Genomic DNA, 17423 nt, shown 5'->3' with positions numbered 1-17423 from the left:
CCCCCACCATGGCCCTGCCCCTCCCAGCCCCCCCTGCCACGCCACGCGGCAGAGCGCGGGAAGCTGGAAAGGTAGCTGACCCCCACAGTGAGGAGAATTAACCCCTTCTCAGCCAAAACCAGCACAATTATCTTTACAAAATTGTTTTGTAACTACACCAGGGTGGTATAGTACCTTTGATGTTTTCAAATAACTATCTTGGCATTCCCTCAGAAAACCCCTTTTTATCTGTATATCAAATCTGAACGCAACTTAACACAGACATTTTAGAGATCACCACTCAAACCTCAGACACCCCTTCCTCATTCATCTCAATTTTTTTTTTAGAGGGGGGTAGGGGAGAAATCCTCTGAAAGATATTCTTCCAAATACCCTTTAAGAACGTGCCTCCCTAAACCCAATATATACAACATGAGACAAAGTAGAGAAGAATCATTGTCCAAAGTCCTCAATACTAATTCCACAATTAAAAAACCAAGATGTTAAAATGTCATTTTATTTTGCCATTGGTCTAGAGTATAATTCTAAAAAGTAAGAGCTACTGCACAATGATGCTCTGATCCTGCAGTTAACACTGCTGTGAATCACAGAATGGTAGGAGTTGGAAGGGACCTCTGGAGATCATCTTGTCCCACCCCCTGCTTGAGCAGGCACACCCAGAGCAGGGGGCATGGGAATGCGTCCAGGCGGGGTGTGAATGTCTCCAGGGAAGGGACCCCACAGCCTCCCTGGGCAGCCTGTGCCCCTGCTCTGGCACCCGCACAGGAGAGGTTTTATTCTCATATTGAGGTAGAACTTCTATGTTCCAACTTGTGCCCATTGTCCCTTGGCCTGTCATTGGGCACCTCTGAAAAAAGTCCAGTCCCATCCTATTCACACCCACCCTTTAGATATTTATAGGTATTGGTAAGATGCCCCCTCAGTCTTCTCCAGGCTGAACAAACCCAAGTCTCTCAGCCTCTCCTCATAAGGGAGATACTCCAGTCCCCTGATCATCTTGGTAGCTCTCCGCTGGACTTGCTCAAGCAGTTCCACGTCCTTCTTAAACTGGGGGGCCCAAAACTGGACACAGTACTCCAAATGTGCCCTCACTAGGGCAAAGAAGCTCTAAGAATCATTTAGAACTTGCTGGAAGTACAAACACATCCAAATTACCAACAAGGTAAAGGAAGGCTGGGCTGTACTTCTTGGGACGCACTGATCCCAGGATTTTATGTGCACATCACATCTTTACCCACAACAGTTTGTACTGGTTGCCAGCCCTAGGTGCATACAGAACACTGACTGCAGGAGAACTTTGCATCCATTTTGTAGTGGTGAGCTCTAGGGAGTGCTCAGCTGTCTAGACAACTGGTGGACAACTTCAGCTGTGGTTCTAACAGGAGGAAAACCACTTTGAGTCACTCGTATTAAATTTGAGTGTATCTTGCAATGCAAATTTGGACCAAAAAAAACATCCTTGACAGTAGCTCAAACTAAGTGCAAAGATCCATGCCAAAAATATTGAAGGAACTAACTTTTCTCATTAGCATAATTAATTTTTGAATTTTACCTCTACAAATAAATTTCACTCTGAGACAAGGACCTTTTAACACCCTGGCTAACAATTATGGTTAAGTAAAAGGAAAAGAAATAAGGAGTATAGGATCACCTGAGCTTCTGTTGCTTCCACAGGCATGCCACCTACTGTTACAAATGTTCCCACATACTAAGCCAGTGAAGTCAGCAAAGCAGCACAACCTGCGTAATACAGCCTCAAACAGAATATAGAAAGGAGAAAAAAACAAACACCACACAAACAACAAAAAACAAACCCTTAGTTTGCCGGGCAATCAGAAATAGCTCAAGGCCTCACAACATGCCAGTGACAGAGCAGTAGCCTGGGAAGAGCTGTGGCCCAGAATCATCACTCTGTTCTCTACATGACAGAGATCCCGACTACTCCAGGGTTAAAGAGAAAGTCTGTACAGCCTGTAACTGTACAGTTATCCTCTGGGAAAAGTAAAGCAGGAATAGAAACCTTGAGGCAAGGTTCTCACACACTCCAGCATATTTATGGGTTTTACCAGCACGATGTATTATTAAGTCTACCTGCAAAAGAGTTAAAGCCTTATTTTAAAAAAAAAAAAAATTAAAACCACATGGCCATAAAAATACAGAGGAATCGCATACATGAAAGAGAACAGTAGGAAATAGACCCCTCTATGCCTTACCACAGAACACCGAATCACACAGGCTTGAGTTCCTTTGATTACGAAAATATGTAAGAAATATTCCTCTGTACATGCTATAAGGCTCTAAATCACCACTGAATCAATAATCAGCAATTTTTTGCTTCTTCAAAATACTGTGAAACCTTCTGATAGCTACAAAAGACTGTGCAGCACCTTTAGACTGGCTGAAAACCCATAACAGGGCTCCTGAAACTACCCAGTTACTTTTGTGAGGAAAACAGCAGCAGTACTGTATAGAATAATTTTTTAATCAAATGTCATCACTTGTACAAATTTTTTTGTTCTTCAGCATAAATACCTACTATCTCTCACTTGATGTACCCATACAAAACCCTGTATGATGTTCTCTGGGAGCAACTACCCATCCCAGTAGCACAAGCAGATTTTTAGCTCAGAATTACTAAATGTTCCCTTCCTATGAGTAACTTTCCTTCAGAGTTGCATCAAGTCCTAATAATTCACATGTACGTGTGATTTTCATACTTTCTACTGTATGTTCAGAAAACATCACCCTGAGATGAGAAAAACATTCCCAGCCCACCCTGCCCGCAAATCCTTACTCTTCATCCTGTATTTGAGGCCCTGTCTCTGCCCGAGGAAGCGGGGCTGTGCCATGCAGCAGGGCGGGTGGGCTGCCTCACCTACTGGTCTCTCCCAGCATGGTTTCGTCGCCAAAGTGTCTTTTGGATGGATGAATGGATTATTAAAGCCGTAATTTTAGTTCTTCCCTAAATTCTAAAATGCGTAGTTAAATATGATGGGAAGTTCTTTGGAGAGCTTCTCCAATATTTCAAGGTATTACCATTTTAGATTTTCTCTGAATAAAATCCACTCATTTTATGGGATAATTAAATCTAAATAAGGTAAGAATTGAGAGTTGTGTCTCATACAATTAACAAAATATGGAGCTGATAGTTATTTGCTTAACCTAGCAAATTTTTAGGGCAGTTTTTGTTTGAAAGTTACCAAATTATTACCCCAGAGACTTTAGGGGAAAAAAGAGGAAGAAAAACATTTAAGTAGGTGAGGACAGAAATGCACAGCCATCCAAACTATAAAAAAACCCGAGCTCTTTCCAATGAAGTTACCAAAAAAAAACCCCAAAAAGTCAGACATGAAGCTGTTATGCAGCGATGATGCTGCATGTTCACCTGTGTAATGGGATGCTTTCAGTACAAGTGTCTCAGGTTAAATCAGCAGGGAGGTTGGTAAAATATGATGAAGGAATAACAACAAATATCACTAAACCATTCGACGCTAAACAATCAAGGATTATTATGAAATGTTGCGGTCTCCAGCTCTGTGCAAAGCAGGTTGCTCTATTATCTAGAAACTGAAAAGAATAAATCAACTTTGGCCGGACAAGAAGTGTTTATCTTTTACCATTGAAAAGACAGCCTTAAAAAAATAAAAGAAATCACATGGGGCTGTGACAAATAGTTCCACAGCAGCACTACTGAGGAGGCTCAGTAACCTTCACCGTACTCTTAAAACCTCTTTTCTGTACTGATCACCATGTACTTCCTACACAATAATGCATTACACAATCTATCTACCCTTTCAGTCACAGTTTTTATTCTCAATGCCCAGATTAAACCTCCTCCTTTTTAATAATGTTTTTCTTCTCATCTTGCCTAAAATTGAACTGTTTGCAGCAACCGTTCTACCTAGTGGAACACTGCTATCCAGGCTTCCACAAAGCGTCCTCTTCGCCAGACAAAAGAAAAAAGGAGAGAACCAGGTTCTTCAACCTTTGCGCTCAGGTCCTGTCTTCCAGACTTGACATCTCTCTCCGTTCCTTCCCTCTGAACTTTCCCCAACTCTTGCAGAAGCAGAACCAGCTCTTTAGTGTGATTGCACCGCTAACTGATATTTGCTCATCCATTAAGCTGTCAGTTCTCTTCTGTAGAATTACAGCTTAACCAGTCATACACCTCTGCAGTTTTTTTCCCACGTAAATGTAGTTGTGTTATATTCGACCTTGATTAACACCTTACTGCAGGCTGTTTCTCCCATTTGTTGAGGCTGTGTTACACGCTTCATCCTCCTGCCTACCCTTCCACTTTAGCGCTGTCTGCAAATTTTAACACTCTCTATTTTACTCCTTCATCAGAATTATTAATAGAAACACTGAGCGTGAGCTGATACAGGATGAAACCTTCCAGAACCCCATTTATCAAACACCAGTTTGACACTGAACCAACCCTAAAGAAGTTTCCAACCACTTGTTCAAACACTTTTCAAGAGGCTTGAACTAAATCAATAGAGTCAAAACGAAATAATCCGCACTTCATTCACAATCAGTCAGTGCCTCTTCACACCTCATCACAGTAGAGAAACTCCTAAGTAAGCTCTTTGCACCTCATTAGTAATTAAGTGCCGCTCACAAATTGATGTACATTAATCTGTTTTCTCCTAGTTGCTTTTGCGAACATTAACCTAAGGCAACAGAAGACTTACTGTGTTCAATATCCAGAAACTCATGCATCTGCTATTTGTACACACTGTTACATTGTTCTAAGGAAATCAAATATATCTGCATTTGAAAAGTCAAAGCTTTTGTTACCATGCCTGCAAACAGATTGTTTTTTGCAGTTGCTTAAGCTAAAGATTTGGCTCATACTAATCAGGGAAAATTTATCTGATGCTGACAGCATTAGATGTTCTGTTAAGATCAGTTCCACATAGGCATGGACCACAAGAATTAAGATATAATAAACACTGAATAAATGTGATTTCAGTTTGAAACTAATCAGAAGACTGCACTAAAAATCGGTCTGTTAACCTCCGGTTCTTTAACAATAAAATATTTACTGCAACCAATGCCCAAAGCCAGAAAAGGAACATTGAAACAGACCTGCCAATTCCAACTTCACTGAAGTTACAGCATGTATCACATGCACACTCAGTGTATCACTGAAAAGAAAGGTAAAAGAACACTTTGTAAATTGCAAATGTAATAAAGATAAAGGACAAAAGAAAGTTTCCTTAAACCACTCACAAAAGAATATCATCAAGGACCATCAAAATAAAACCCGTTATCATGTCTACAGATTCAGAACGTTGTTTTTGCTTTAATAGATTGTATTTCATAGAAAGAGCAATTTAAAAATTCTGTTGGTACATAAAATATAAATTCCAAGCAAGTTAAAGGCGTTAGAATAAAAAGCATGAGATAATATTGGGCCAATGTCAATCAGACCTTTTACTTTAAGCATTATAATTCCATGTTATTATACTAAAGATTAATAACTGCAAATGTGTTCTATTTATTTTACACAGAATAGATGAGTTAAAGCAGACAGAAACAACATAAAATTATTCAGGATGACAGATCTACAAAAGAAATCTGCTATTTGGTAAACCAGCTGGTCACAATTAGACTCGGATTAATTTTTGAAGGGAGGACACAAAATCTTCAGTAATCGCGCCGGTTAAATCAACACGCACACTAGTTACAAAAAGACTTAACAAGTGCAGGACCCTTTTTCCTCTTCACAAGGAATAAGAACACTTTTCATCATGGTTTCTAAACCAATTCCATCTTTGAGAGAGGCAGCATCTTACTTCAAGAGCTGAGCTGGGGAGTTCCTCAGAGAGCTCTCCCAAGAGCTGACAGAAATCGTGAAAGCTTTCATCTTTAAGACTCTGATCCACAGCTGGATCTACCATGCAAGGTATGACTAAGTCAATTATTTACAAAGAAGTAGCACCCTGACCTCCTTCTACATTAGCACCCAGCAAAGCAGGGGAGAACTGACTCAGCAAGTACTGGGTCTTGACAGGCTTTGCAAGTAGCACAGCTCATCACCCATTACTAAAAACAAAGGAACTACAGTACACTCACAGTAGTGCAAAACATAGAAAGTGGTGTCCAGCCTTCACTGGTCCACACAAAACCGAGAACGGAATGTGCCACCACTACACTTTCTTCTACCTGTTGTACAGGGCAGAAGTAACTTCCTCCTCTAGCTTCAAACACAAGCTTAGGAACCATTACGTTAAAACATCCAAAATACAACATTTGAAGATGAATAGTGGTTTTTTAAATGAACACAATGGGCTAAGAAATATTGCTGCCAAAATATTATGCAATGTAATGCCAATTTCTATTCCACTGTAAAAACTGTTAGGTATTTCCAAGAGGTTTTAATGAACCTTGGCTTTATTAACACTCTTATTACACTTTGCTGAATCCATTCACCTATAATTTTACTTGCCTTTTACTACTTTGTTCATAGCAGGTTCAACAGATCCAAATCCAGTTACTTTAATAAAATTTGATGTAGATTCTGTCATGAAGCTTTCCATAATTTAAGACACAATAAAGAATAAACTTCTCTGTACACAGTATGGAAAGTGATAAGACCACTCACATTCCCCATATTATTACCTGGCTCTCTAGGTTTGCAATTTACACCTCACCACTTAATAAGAACTGACCCGTTACTGAAAGACAGCAGGGTCTCCTCTCACACAAACCACTTGCTCGGGGACACGCACCTCTCTCTGAGCTGGTGCACTTGTGTAAAACAAGTCCCATTGCTGAACAGACAGAACACTAAGGAACTGGGAATAAAAGTGGGTAATCTCCTGCCAAGTAAGAACTGAATCTGTTCAGAAAACATGGTCTACACACATCAAAGACAGTAAAAAGAAGCTTGCCTGACCACACAGATAAAAGAAAGAAGAGAAAGAAGGAGGTCTTCCCTGTTTCAAAAGTGGTAAATTATGAGATTTGCTCAGAGGTAAGGCTAGACAGCAGCAGCTGCAGGCTGGCACAGCTGTTGATGCTATGCCTGGATTGCTGGAAGCCAGTTCCTTCCACCCCGCTAAACACAAGATTTGTGGCAGGTGTGCTAAGACACCATACCGTACTTAGTATCAAAAGCCTCCAGCGCAGGAAGAGCATTACGCTTAAACACTCTTCAGGAAAGTTTTGGGAAAATCTTAGCTATTGCTTCACTTTTAAAGACCCAACCTGTATTAGCCTTAGCTGAAAATAAAGTCACTGTGCTAGACTAAGATGAAGAGCATATCAAAGTCAATAACACAGTGATCAGGCAAAGCGTATTAAAAAAATTGTCTTTTGGGACAGCTTACAACTGCTTCCTGAAATACTTCAAATAACAACCCAGACAAAAACACATATATGTAACATGATTCCCTTCCTGAGTGATCCTTTTAACTTATGAAGTGGGTCCTGTTAGGTCAACAGTACCACAGAGAACACAGATACAAACATATTTCAACTTCGTAAGAAATGGTTGAATGACTTGAAAAAAATCAGTCCAGGACAGAAGTTTCCTCACCTATTACAGGTGCTGAATTTCACCCCTATGCCTCTGTGGTTTATGAGGGAGCACTATTGTTTCATATCCAGACTCCAAACCTGTCTGCACACACTAGTATGAACTCAGCAATTTATATTGCTTACAAGCAAAATCACCAACCAGCGCTCTAGGTAACAGTACGAGCCAGATACACCTTTTATCTCCCAAAACACAAGTGCTAAAATCTATCTAAATACAAGAGGGATTAATATTTTACATTTTTTAAATCCACCAGCAACCGTGAGAGTTCTAATATGTATAAAACACTGGCTGGGTCTGAGTGAAGCCATGCCATTGTAAAAGTCAAAGTGAATCTAATCAATGTGATGCTGGAAATGGGGTAGCAGCTGGTCCATCTACATTAGGACTCCCAGTGCTGCCAACACCAATCAGGATTAGGTCATCATTGTAATCTTTTTGCCAATCCAGGGACAACCACGATTTCTATGCTGCAACAATGCTAACAGAAACAAGACAATCTGAATGTAGTCCTGTCAAAGCATTTATAAAATGGAAACTGTTTTTAAAGGCACAGTGTTGATCTCATACTGTTATGGATCGTAGGAAGCATTTTAACATCTCCCCAGGAAACTGAAGGTGTAGTTGTAAAGTGAGGCATGTCGGTGCTTTTAATCTGCTAAAACACTTTGTAATTGGTCAAAGCACAACCATCAACTTGCATTAATGACATATACGTGTTCCAGTGAATCACAGATATCAATTCTGTACGATGAGCTATGTTACCATGCCCTCAGTGCTAGCACCACCGGCTGGGCAAGACGCATGCTCACTTCAGCTTCTAATCAATTGTGCCAAAAAAAATTCGGCAGTTCTTCATCTCTATTCGCGAACAGAGCTGTATTTTTCGGATGCACTTTTCAAACGAGACTTGTATTTTTCACCACAACATTATGACCGTATTTCGGCCAGGAAATCCCTGTCTGTGTTTCCACTAGAGCAGGCAGGCGCTGGCTGGTGCTGCTTTAGGGGAGGAAGCGAGGGGCGGAGGGCGGCTGCAGGTGCCGAGCTGTGACCGGGAGGTTGGGCTGGCAGCCCCGCCGCCCCCCAGGCCCGCGGCCCACCACCCCACGCCCCTTCCCCGCCTTCTCGAACACCAGCGACCGGCCCCGGGGTGCTGCCGCCAGCCTGGCTCCACCTCGGGAAGGGGAGGAGCAGAGGAGGAGAGGGAAGGGATGCGCCCCCACCCCAGCGGCCGCCCCGCGGTCCCGCCCCGCCCGGCTACTGCAGAGGACGGCTCTCCTCCCGCTTACCCGCCGGCGCTGGTGAGCGGCGGGCGGCGGTGCTACCCCGCCACCTCGGGGCTCCCGCCTGCCCCGGCCCCCGCCTCCTCGGTTCCCGTGAGCGCCGCCTCTTCCCCGGCCCCCGCCTCCTCGGTGCCCGTGGCCGTTCCCGCTGCTTCCGTCGGTCACTGCCTCGGCCACCTTCTCCGCACCGCCGGGCCGCCGCCGGCCGTGCCGGCCGCCTTCCCTGCGGGGCCGGCTGCCGCCCCGCTCAGGCTGCATGGCGGGGCTGCGCCCTGCCTCCCGCGCCGCCACCGGCCTGTGCCGCGCTGCTCCCCGCCTCCTCCTGGAAAGAGGCAGCCGGCGGGGGACGAGAGGGAAATGGCGGCGGCGGCGGGCGGCGCCCGCGCCCTCAGCAGCTCCCCCTGCCTGCAGCGCCGGCCGCTCGCGCGGGGCCGCGCCGGGCAGCTCCTGCGGCCGGGGCGGAGCTGGGCCGTGGGCCTGGGCTGCGCTGCTCCTCCTCGGGCCAGTGCCCGGCGGGCGCCGCGGCACCGGGTGCCCGTGTGCCGTCTGCAAAGCTCAACAAGCAGGGAGTGAAAAACAAGTAGCTTTGCACGTCCATTTCAAACAAAAATGCGTTTACTGTTTCAAAAATGAAACTCTTAGCTGAAGCCATATGAATCATAGAATCATTTCGGTTGGGAAAGACGTTTAAGATCATTGAGTCGAACCATAAACACTGCCAAGTCTACCATTAAACCATGTGCCTAAGCACCGTATCTACGCCTCTTCTAAATACCTCCAGGGATGGTGACTCCACCATTTCTCTGGGCAGCCAGTTCTAATGCTTGTTAACCGTTTCGGTGAAGATATTTTTCCTAACACTCAATCTAAACCTCCCCTGGCACAACCTGAGGCCATTTCCTCTTGTCCTATCACTTGTTACTTGGGAGAAGAGACTGACATTCCCCTCACTCCCCTCCTTTGAGGTAGTTGCAGAGAGCGATAAGGTCTCCCCTCAGCCTCCTCCTGGCTAAACAAACAACCCCAGCTCCCTCAGCCGCTCCTCATAAGACCCGCTCTCTACACCCTTCACCAGCTTCGTTGCCCTTCTCTGGACACGCTCCAGCACCTCAATGTCCTCCTTGCAGTGAGGGGCCCAAACCTGCCCACAGTACTCGAGGTGGGGCCTCACCAGTGCCGAGCACAGGGGCACGATCACCTCCCTGCTCCTGCTGGCCACACCATTCCTGACACAAGCCAGGATGCTGTTGGCCTCCTTGGCCGCCTGAGCACACTGCTGGCTCGTGTTCAGCAGGCTGTCAACCAGCACCCCCAGGTCGTTTTCCACCAGGCAGCTCTCCAGCCACTCTTCCCCAAGCTGGTAGCGTTCATGGGGTTGTTGTGACCCAAGTTAGCTTTCTGTAGCAAATGAAGGAAAAAGGCACCAAGCCCTTGCTGACAGGGTGTTGCACACAAGCCTGCACAATATGAACTGCATGGGGTGACTCTGCAGTCACTTGAGGAGCATCCTGCTCTGAGGACACAGAGCAGGGACAGAGGAACATCTTTATGCCATAGAGTTAGGCTGGTTTGTCCTGCACTGCTTGAATTAGGCAGGTACCCATGCTCCAGTTCACCAGTTCCCTAACAGCAGGCTTGCCCAATTGCTTTTGAGCATGCAGGCTGTCATTTGACAGCACACATTAAAACATCAATCTGGTTTTGAAGGGTTTTTAAACCATTCCTCACAGCAAAACGTGACCAAAACTCTCATACTGTGAAACCATGGGCTGTAGTGTCTCTGCACTGCTACCTGTGGTAAGGGCTGCTTGGTTCTGGGGAATAGTGTGCAGCAAATCAGTAAATTAGCTTAGTATGACTCCAGTGCTACACAAGCAAATAAATCAAGTAACAGGGAGCAGTGCTGGCAAGCACATTGCAAAGACATCTAAATGATTCCTTGTGCAGCCAGCACAGGTCTGGCAGACCCAGTGCTGAGCTAGAGCTAATAAAACCTGGCAAACCCAAGCTGTGTCTGCATCTGTGGTGCAATTAATCTGTGACACGAACAATCTGCCTGCAGATAACTGTAAGCTGACTATATGTAAAAGTTTTAACAGCTCACATTAATTAATACTTACAGCTAGATTTAAAAAAATCACTAATATTTGGCAACAAATAGCAAACATCATTATAACTCAAGCGTGAAGTTCATGCATCGATAATTATGAGGTAGATAGCAAAGTCATGATACTGTACATGTGCATTTTGATTTTGTAATTTAAATTTGATCTCCCTATTATTATCTGTTATGATAGACAATTAACATAAATTATGTTACCATGGCACACAGAAGTCCCACTCACAAGCACTATTGCCTTGAGTGATACACAAATAGAGAACAAAAGGTAACACTAAAAAGTGTTAATACAGACCTGTGAGACAAAAGATGACAGAGTATGAAAAGATGACGAGAACGGTCAACATGCCAAGAAGGTATCTTTGCATACTAGCAGCTTAGCTACTGTCAATTTTTATAGGCTTTACAGTAAAACAGCTCATTAGGGAGGGAAGGATTTGCATGATGATAATGCAAGTGCTTTGTATTTAGAAATTAGTTATAGCTTCTATACCATATTACCAGTGTTCCTCCTGCCCATGTTAGTTCAAACCGAGAACAATTGTGTCAGGACAACAACAATTTCTACTCTCCTGTTGCTCTGAAGTCTGCAATCCACATGGGGTAGATACAGCAGTCTTTCCTCCTACATCCCAATGAGGGTAGGTGACCTCAGAGGGGGACACACTTGCTACCTATGGCAAAAGACAAAGCATTACAGGCCACAGCGTCTAGGCAATTTATAGTCTCCCCTCTTCTGAGAAAAGTGTCTTATTCTGGCAAAAAAAGGCAGAAAGTTCAAACAATTTCCTATAATCACCCTAAGCGGCTGCTCAACCCCAGGTGCTAGGCAAATGGAGAAGTTAGTATAGGTTTATCCATATGCCTGGCATTCATAGCTTGTGCCTTCTTAAGGCCATCTCTAGCCTTTGCTGAAATCTTGCAACTTGCAAAAAATTAAGATCCCTGACAGTGTTTCAGGTACATTAGCTGTCAAGGACTGGAGGGCAGTCCCCTTCTAGGAGCACTGTTGGCTATGTTGAGTTTAGCTGGCTGAGTCCAAGGTCAGCTGCTCTGCTGATAAGGCCTGTTGTGAAGAAAGCTAGAAGCAAGGGCCCCCTACTTTCCCTTGGGAACTGCTTTTAAGTTGAGGCTATACAGCTGGCCCTCACCTGTGCTATGTCACAGCTGGGCAGCAGCTACATCTACACCTGGTCTCCTACCTCCTTGAACCCGGCCCTGACCCAGACCCAGACCCAGACCCAGACCCAGACCCGCTTGCTGTGCTTCCTGGGTTGGTCTCAGACCTGCCTCATCGCTACAGACTTGTTGTGCGATCACCAGACTATGTCTGACCCTGATCACTGCCTCTGGCCCTGATCATGAACCCAATGTGCTGCTCTGCATCCTCCTCCTTCTTGATGAGGTCTCTGCTTCCACCTGCCTTGGTATCATGCTCCACCCAGAGCTCACCTTCCCTTGCAGAGCAGCTGGCCCTCACTGCCCCCTGACAGTACCACACTAAACCAGTTATTATACTGCCATGCTTAAAAATCTAATCACATGGAGCTGCTGATGTGCAGAACAGCCGTGCTGGCTGTGAACAGAAGCAGCAGCATAGGCCACATGAGGTAGCAGAGACACAGATTTCTCTCTCACAGCTCAGCTACCTATCACAGCCATGCAGCTGCTCCACTTGTCTTTGTTTCACATTAAATGAATTCCTACGCTTGTGTAAAGATTTGTAAAGCCAGTACCCCCAGCCATCAAGGCCAGCTCTGACTTGGAGGAAGGCTTTGCAGAATGCAGATGAAATTTCTTTCCTTGCATGGGGCTTGTTAGGATTGCTGTGGCACTTGAGCTATTCTTGGCTGCGAGACTGGCTCTGGAGGCTGTAGAGAGCCAAGCGTACAGATGGTCAACATGCATATATTATAATTATTACTAGGCTGAAAGGCCCGTATATTGACTATAATCCTGTTGAGTTAGGTTCAGTGTATGTTGCGTATAAGCAGAATACAGATGCACAAAGATCTAAATATAAGACAGGAGATGAAAGACACACACAGATGGAGGAGAACCATTTTGGGCAGTACGATAGACAGTGGTCTCAGTACACCAGGAAACTTACCATTATCGAATTTCATCACAACAAGAGATAATCATTAAGGAGGGCTTGAAGAAGGATGATACACTTCTGTGGATATTTAAGAGACCTGGGACAAAAGTGAAGGAAAAAATGAAAGCAAATAAGAGGACAATGAAAGAAAATAAGATGCTTTTTTGAAAATTCAACAAGTGGTTATAAAATATTGATCTATTCAGATGAGGAGAGAAGGGACCCAACTACTGGGTAAAAAAGATAGATGATGACATATGGGAAAGGGATAGGCTGTGAAAGCTTGCAGTTAATAAAAGACACTTGCCAAGACCAAAGAAAATAATGTTCTGAGAGTTAGGATTAAAGATGAAAACACAGAGAAGTGGCGTGGTTGTATAAGGAGGACCATATAATAGAGATCCGATGCAGAGAGAATTGTAAAGCCCTAGACTTGGACTTTAATGGGTGATTTATGAGATAATTTTAGCTGAACCTCTGCCTGCTTTGAAAAAAGGGATCGTCTTGCCAGTTTTATACTGGCTAGATGCCCAATAAACAAACAGTTAATAATTTATCTTTCATTTCTGACTTAAAAAAACTAACTACTATTTGACTATTCCAAAATTACACAGTCCAGCAAGATTAAGCATCGAACAAGTGATTAGCATAATTTGATGTGATGAAATTACTCAAAAAACAGCAGATATCTGTGAAAGAACCAAACTGCCTAATTCACTGGAACAAGAAAACAGCAGTGAAGAACGTAGGAAGGGATGGACATCAGAGGCATGTATGCATGAATAGAGTGACAGCGGTGCCGTTTCTACCTTTTGCTGCTTATGCGAGTATTAAATTGGTTTTGTTGCATTGTTTGTCACTGTGGTCATCCACTTCTGCTTCCTCTTCAGTTTACTCCTTTCTGTCCTCAACCTTATCATTCACTCACCCAAACTACCCAAACTGCACTTCTACACCTCACCCAATCAATCTCCTCTGTCCTGAGAACTCCCAATAGATAAAACTCTTTCCTGCCTAACTTATTTTTCCAAAAACATCTTCTTGGCCCTGTCTGCTTCCTTAACTCAGAGATTCCCCCTCAGTTGCCCCAAGCACTTCTAACACCTAATTATTTCCCACCACCACCATGCCAGCATGGTTCCTAACTCCCCATGCATGCTAGTTTCCTCTGACTCTCTTTCTGTTGTTGGTGACTTCTCCAAATTTTCCAGGCATAATTTCTGAAATCTTGACATGTCTTCTACATGGTTAAAAACAACACAATGACTCATTGTCTTACTGCACTGCAAAACTTGAAATGTCTGTCTTTAAGAGTATGTGCAGTGTCTCCTAAGATATTCAAAATATAAGAGCTGGTGTGATTGACTGTCTTAAGAAACAATAGTGTTTTGATTGCATTTAGAAATGCGATGAGATAGCGTTGTCCTAGAATGTACATTTGTTTGTTTTAGTTGTGTCCACAATGGTAGAAGCAATAATTGAAATGCAAAAAGAGAGCACAAATAATTTGATAGATTGCTTTACAAGTGGTTTATCGTAACTCTAATGGAAGTCTGGGCTATTTAATGAGCTGCTTTCTTTTTCTTTTTTTTTTCCCTTTGATCTTTAGGAGTTGGACTTGATGATCCTTGTGGGTCCCTTCCAACTCAGGACATTCTATGATTCTATAGCTGTCTCCAAAAGAATATTTTCAAGTACACAAAGCAATAGGCAACATTGCTAAGATCCTGATGACAATACACCAAGAACAAGAATGGAAGTAAATTTATTCAGCAATTCTACTGTTGTAAACAGTTCATCCATCAACCATAAGCAGCTACAAGGGCATAGTCTCTGGGAAGTCATTACTATTGCCACTGTAACTGCAATTGTAAGCTTAATAACCATAGTGGGAAATATTCTTGTAATGATATCCTTCAAGGTTAACAGTCAGCTCAAAACTGTCAACAATTACTACTTGCTCAGCCTTGCCTGTGCAGACCTTATCATTGGAATATTTTCTATGAACCTTTATACATCCTACATACTCATAGGCCATTGGTCTCTTGGAAGCCTTGCCTGTGACCTGTGGCTAGCACTGGACTATGTAGCTAGCAATGCCTCAGTAATGAACCTCCTAGTCATCAGTTTTGACAGATATTTTTCCATCACAAGGCCTTTAACTTACAGGGCCAAGCGCACGCCCAAAAGAGCTGGCATCATGATTGGTCTTGCTTGGCTAATTTCCTTCGTGTTGTGGGCACCCGTAATCTTGTGCTGGCAGTATTTTGTGGGTGAACGAACAGTACCACCTGAAGAGTGCCAGATACAGTTTTTATATGAGCCCATTATCACCTTTGGTACTGCAATTGCTGCTTTTTACATTCCAGTGTCCGTGATGACCATTCTGTATTGCCGCATCTATAAAGAGACGGAGAAACGAACCAAGGACCTTGCTGAACTGCAGGGTTCGGAGTCTGTGGCAGAGTTTGAGATGATAAAGCCTCAGAAAGCTCTCCTGAAGTCTTGCTTCAGTTGCAAGCAACAAAATTTAGTCAAAAGAGAGAGGTGTCAGGCTTCCTGGTCTTCATCCAGTCGAAGTACGTCAGCGACAGTGAAAGCCTCTCAGGCAGCGAGTACGTGTAACGACTGGGCTAAGCCTGACCAACTAACCACCTGCAGCAGCTACGCATCTTCAGAAGAGGAGGATAAACTTGCTGCTGATTCCGTTTTCCAAGTAACTTACAAAAGTCCATCTAAAGGTAAGGGAGAAGAGTTTGATGAGAGTATGGATGTTGTTGTCAAAGACCAACCTGAAGAAAATGATTTTGAGAACCAGAAATACTTTTTGTCACCTGCCAAAGGCCACGTACAAAAAAGTAAAAAATGTGTGGCCTATAAATTCCGGTTGGTGGTTAAGGCTGATGGCACCCAGGAAGCCAACAATGGTTGCCATAAAGTAAAAATAACTCCTTGTTCTGCTGCTCTGTCAAAAGATCCTTCCATCAAAAGCATGGATCCAAATATAAGTAACCAAATCACGAAAAGGAAACGGATGGTTCTTATAAAGGAACGCAAAGCAGCACAGACTTTAAGTGCTATTCTTTTGGCTTTTATCATCACTTGGACTCCCTACAATATCATGGTTTTGATCTCCACATTCTGCTCTGACTGCATTCCCCTGACACTGTGGCACCTTGGATATTGGCTCTGCTACGTGAACAGCACTGTTAACCCCATTTGTTATGCCCTCTGTAACAAAACTTTCAGGAAAACTTTTAAGATGCTGCTTTTCTGCCAGTGGAAAAAAAAAAAAGTGGAAGAGAAACTATACTGGCAGGGCAATACCAGACTGCCATAATTGCTCCTACTTAAGGGATAAGGGAGAAAATAGATAATGACATAACCTAGTAAATTGACTGTAATTCTGTCTTTTCAAAGCTGTTGCTTTATATGTCTAGAGGTTAAAAAAAAAATTCTCCAGAAAAGTAAAATTTTGCATGAAAGTAGTGTGCTTGGGATAAAGAAGTCAGTGGCTGCTGTGAACAACATGGTGTTTTTTATTATGCAGTAGAGCTGCATTAAAGTGGTTATGTTTGAGGTCTTCAGTCCTTTCTTTCAGCCTGAGAATATGTAGAGTAAATTACAAACTACTAGAAGTTAGAGTGGGATGCTCATCCAGTCATCAGGTCCGGTCATCCAGTGTATCTCCCTGTAGTGCTGAACTGTTTCTTCCTGTAATTCCTTTCTAGTGTATTGTCTCTTTAGTTTTCAACGTACCGAGCAATGGAGCTCGTACTACATCTGTTTTGAGGTGTTTCCACCTTCTTTTGGAAAGAAACAAGGACTATTTAAAGAGGGAAATACTGTCATCCCCAATACCAAAATGTTAGGGAGATTCATAGTACTCCAAATGAACATACATATTATAGGAGAATGTAACACTGAGAAAATTTCCACTTTAAGGGTGATTTTTGTGGAGACATAGAAAGGGCTTCTAGTGGAGGAAACAGATAATGTATTTTGTGTATGAAGAAGCCAGTCCCAATCTCAGTTCCATCATGCGAGTCACTATCGTCTGTAAAAAATGGTGATGGTTAGCAGATAACTCCAAATTTCTCCATTACCCAAAGCCTCTGAAGGAAATTTTAAGATTTTATGCAATAACGACAATGGTACAAATCAGAACTGACTGTACAGTGTAATGGACATAGTCTATCTACTTTACAACACAAGGAAGGTCTTTTTTGCTGTCTCCTGTGTTGCGCTTCCACTTGCCCCAAAAATTTCCATTACTGATGGAATGATGCAGAACAAGAGAAAAAAATGTATTGATGCCCTGTGCCTTTACCTATAATTTATGAAATTATTATAACAGTGACAGAATTGGCATCT

General features: G+C 43.3%; 2 protein-coding genes across 2 annotated transcripts in view; one reads left to right on the top strand and one right to left on the bottom strand.

The window, feature by feature from the left end:
* The window catches only part of AVEN (apoptosis and caspase activation inhibitor), a 101193-nt gene extending 91939 nt beyond the window's left edge, over window positions 1-9254 (bottom strand). Inside the window, exon 1 of the mRNA XM_075103209.1 lies at window positions 8839-9254. Coding sequence (XP_074959310.1) covers window positions 8839-9090 — 252 coding nt within the window. The 5' untranslated portion in view covers window positions 9091-9254. The remainder of the gene's footprint in view (window positions 1-8838) is intronic.
* Window positions 9255-14611: 5357 nt separating this feature from the next.
* On the top strand, window positions 14612-17423 carry CHRM5 (cholinergic receptor muscarinic 5). Its single transcript, XM_075104469.1, has one exon. The coding sequence runs from the start codon at window positions 14803-14805 to the stop codon at window positions 16387-16389; it is 1587 nt and encodes a 528-aa protein (XP_074960570.1). The 5' UTR covers window positions 14612-14802; the 3' UTR covers window positions 16390-17423.

Source organism: Phalacrocorax aristotelis, chromosome 9 (genome assembly GCF_949628215.1).
Source record: "Phalacrocorax aristotelis chromosome 9, bGulAri2.1, whole genome shotgun sequence".
Classification (NCBI taxonomy): Eukaryota; Metazoa; Chordata; class Aves; order Suliformes; family Phalacrocoracidae; genus Phalacrocorax; species Phalacrocorax aristotelis.
The sequence above is the reverse complement of the archived record's forward strand: the minus strand, read 5'-3'. Positions and strand labels throughout refer to the sequence as shown.

Bases quoted from the DNA above. Each gene is read 5' to 3' on its own strand.
- CHRM5 (XM_075104469.1), top strand. From the start codon at position 14,803: ATGGAAGTAAATTTATTCAGCAATTCTACTGTTGTAAACAGTTCATCC.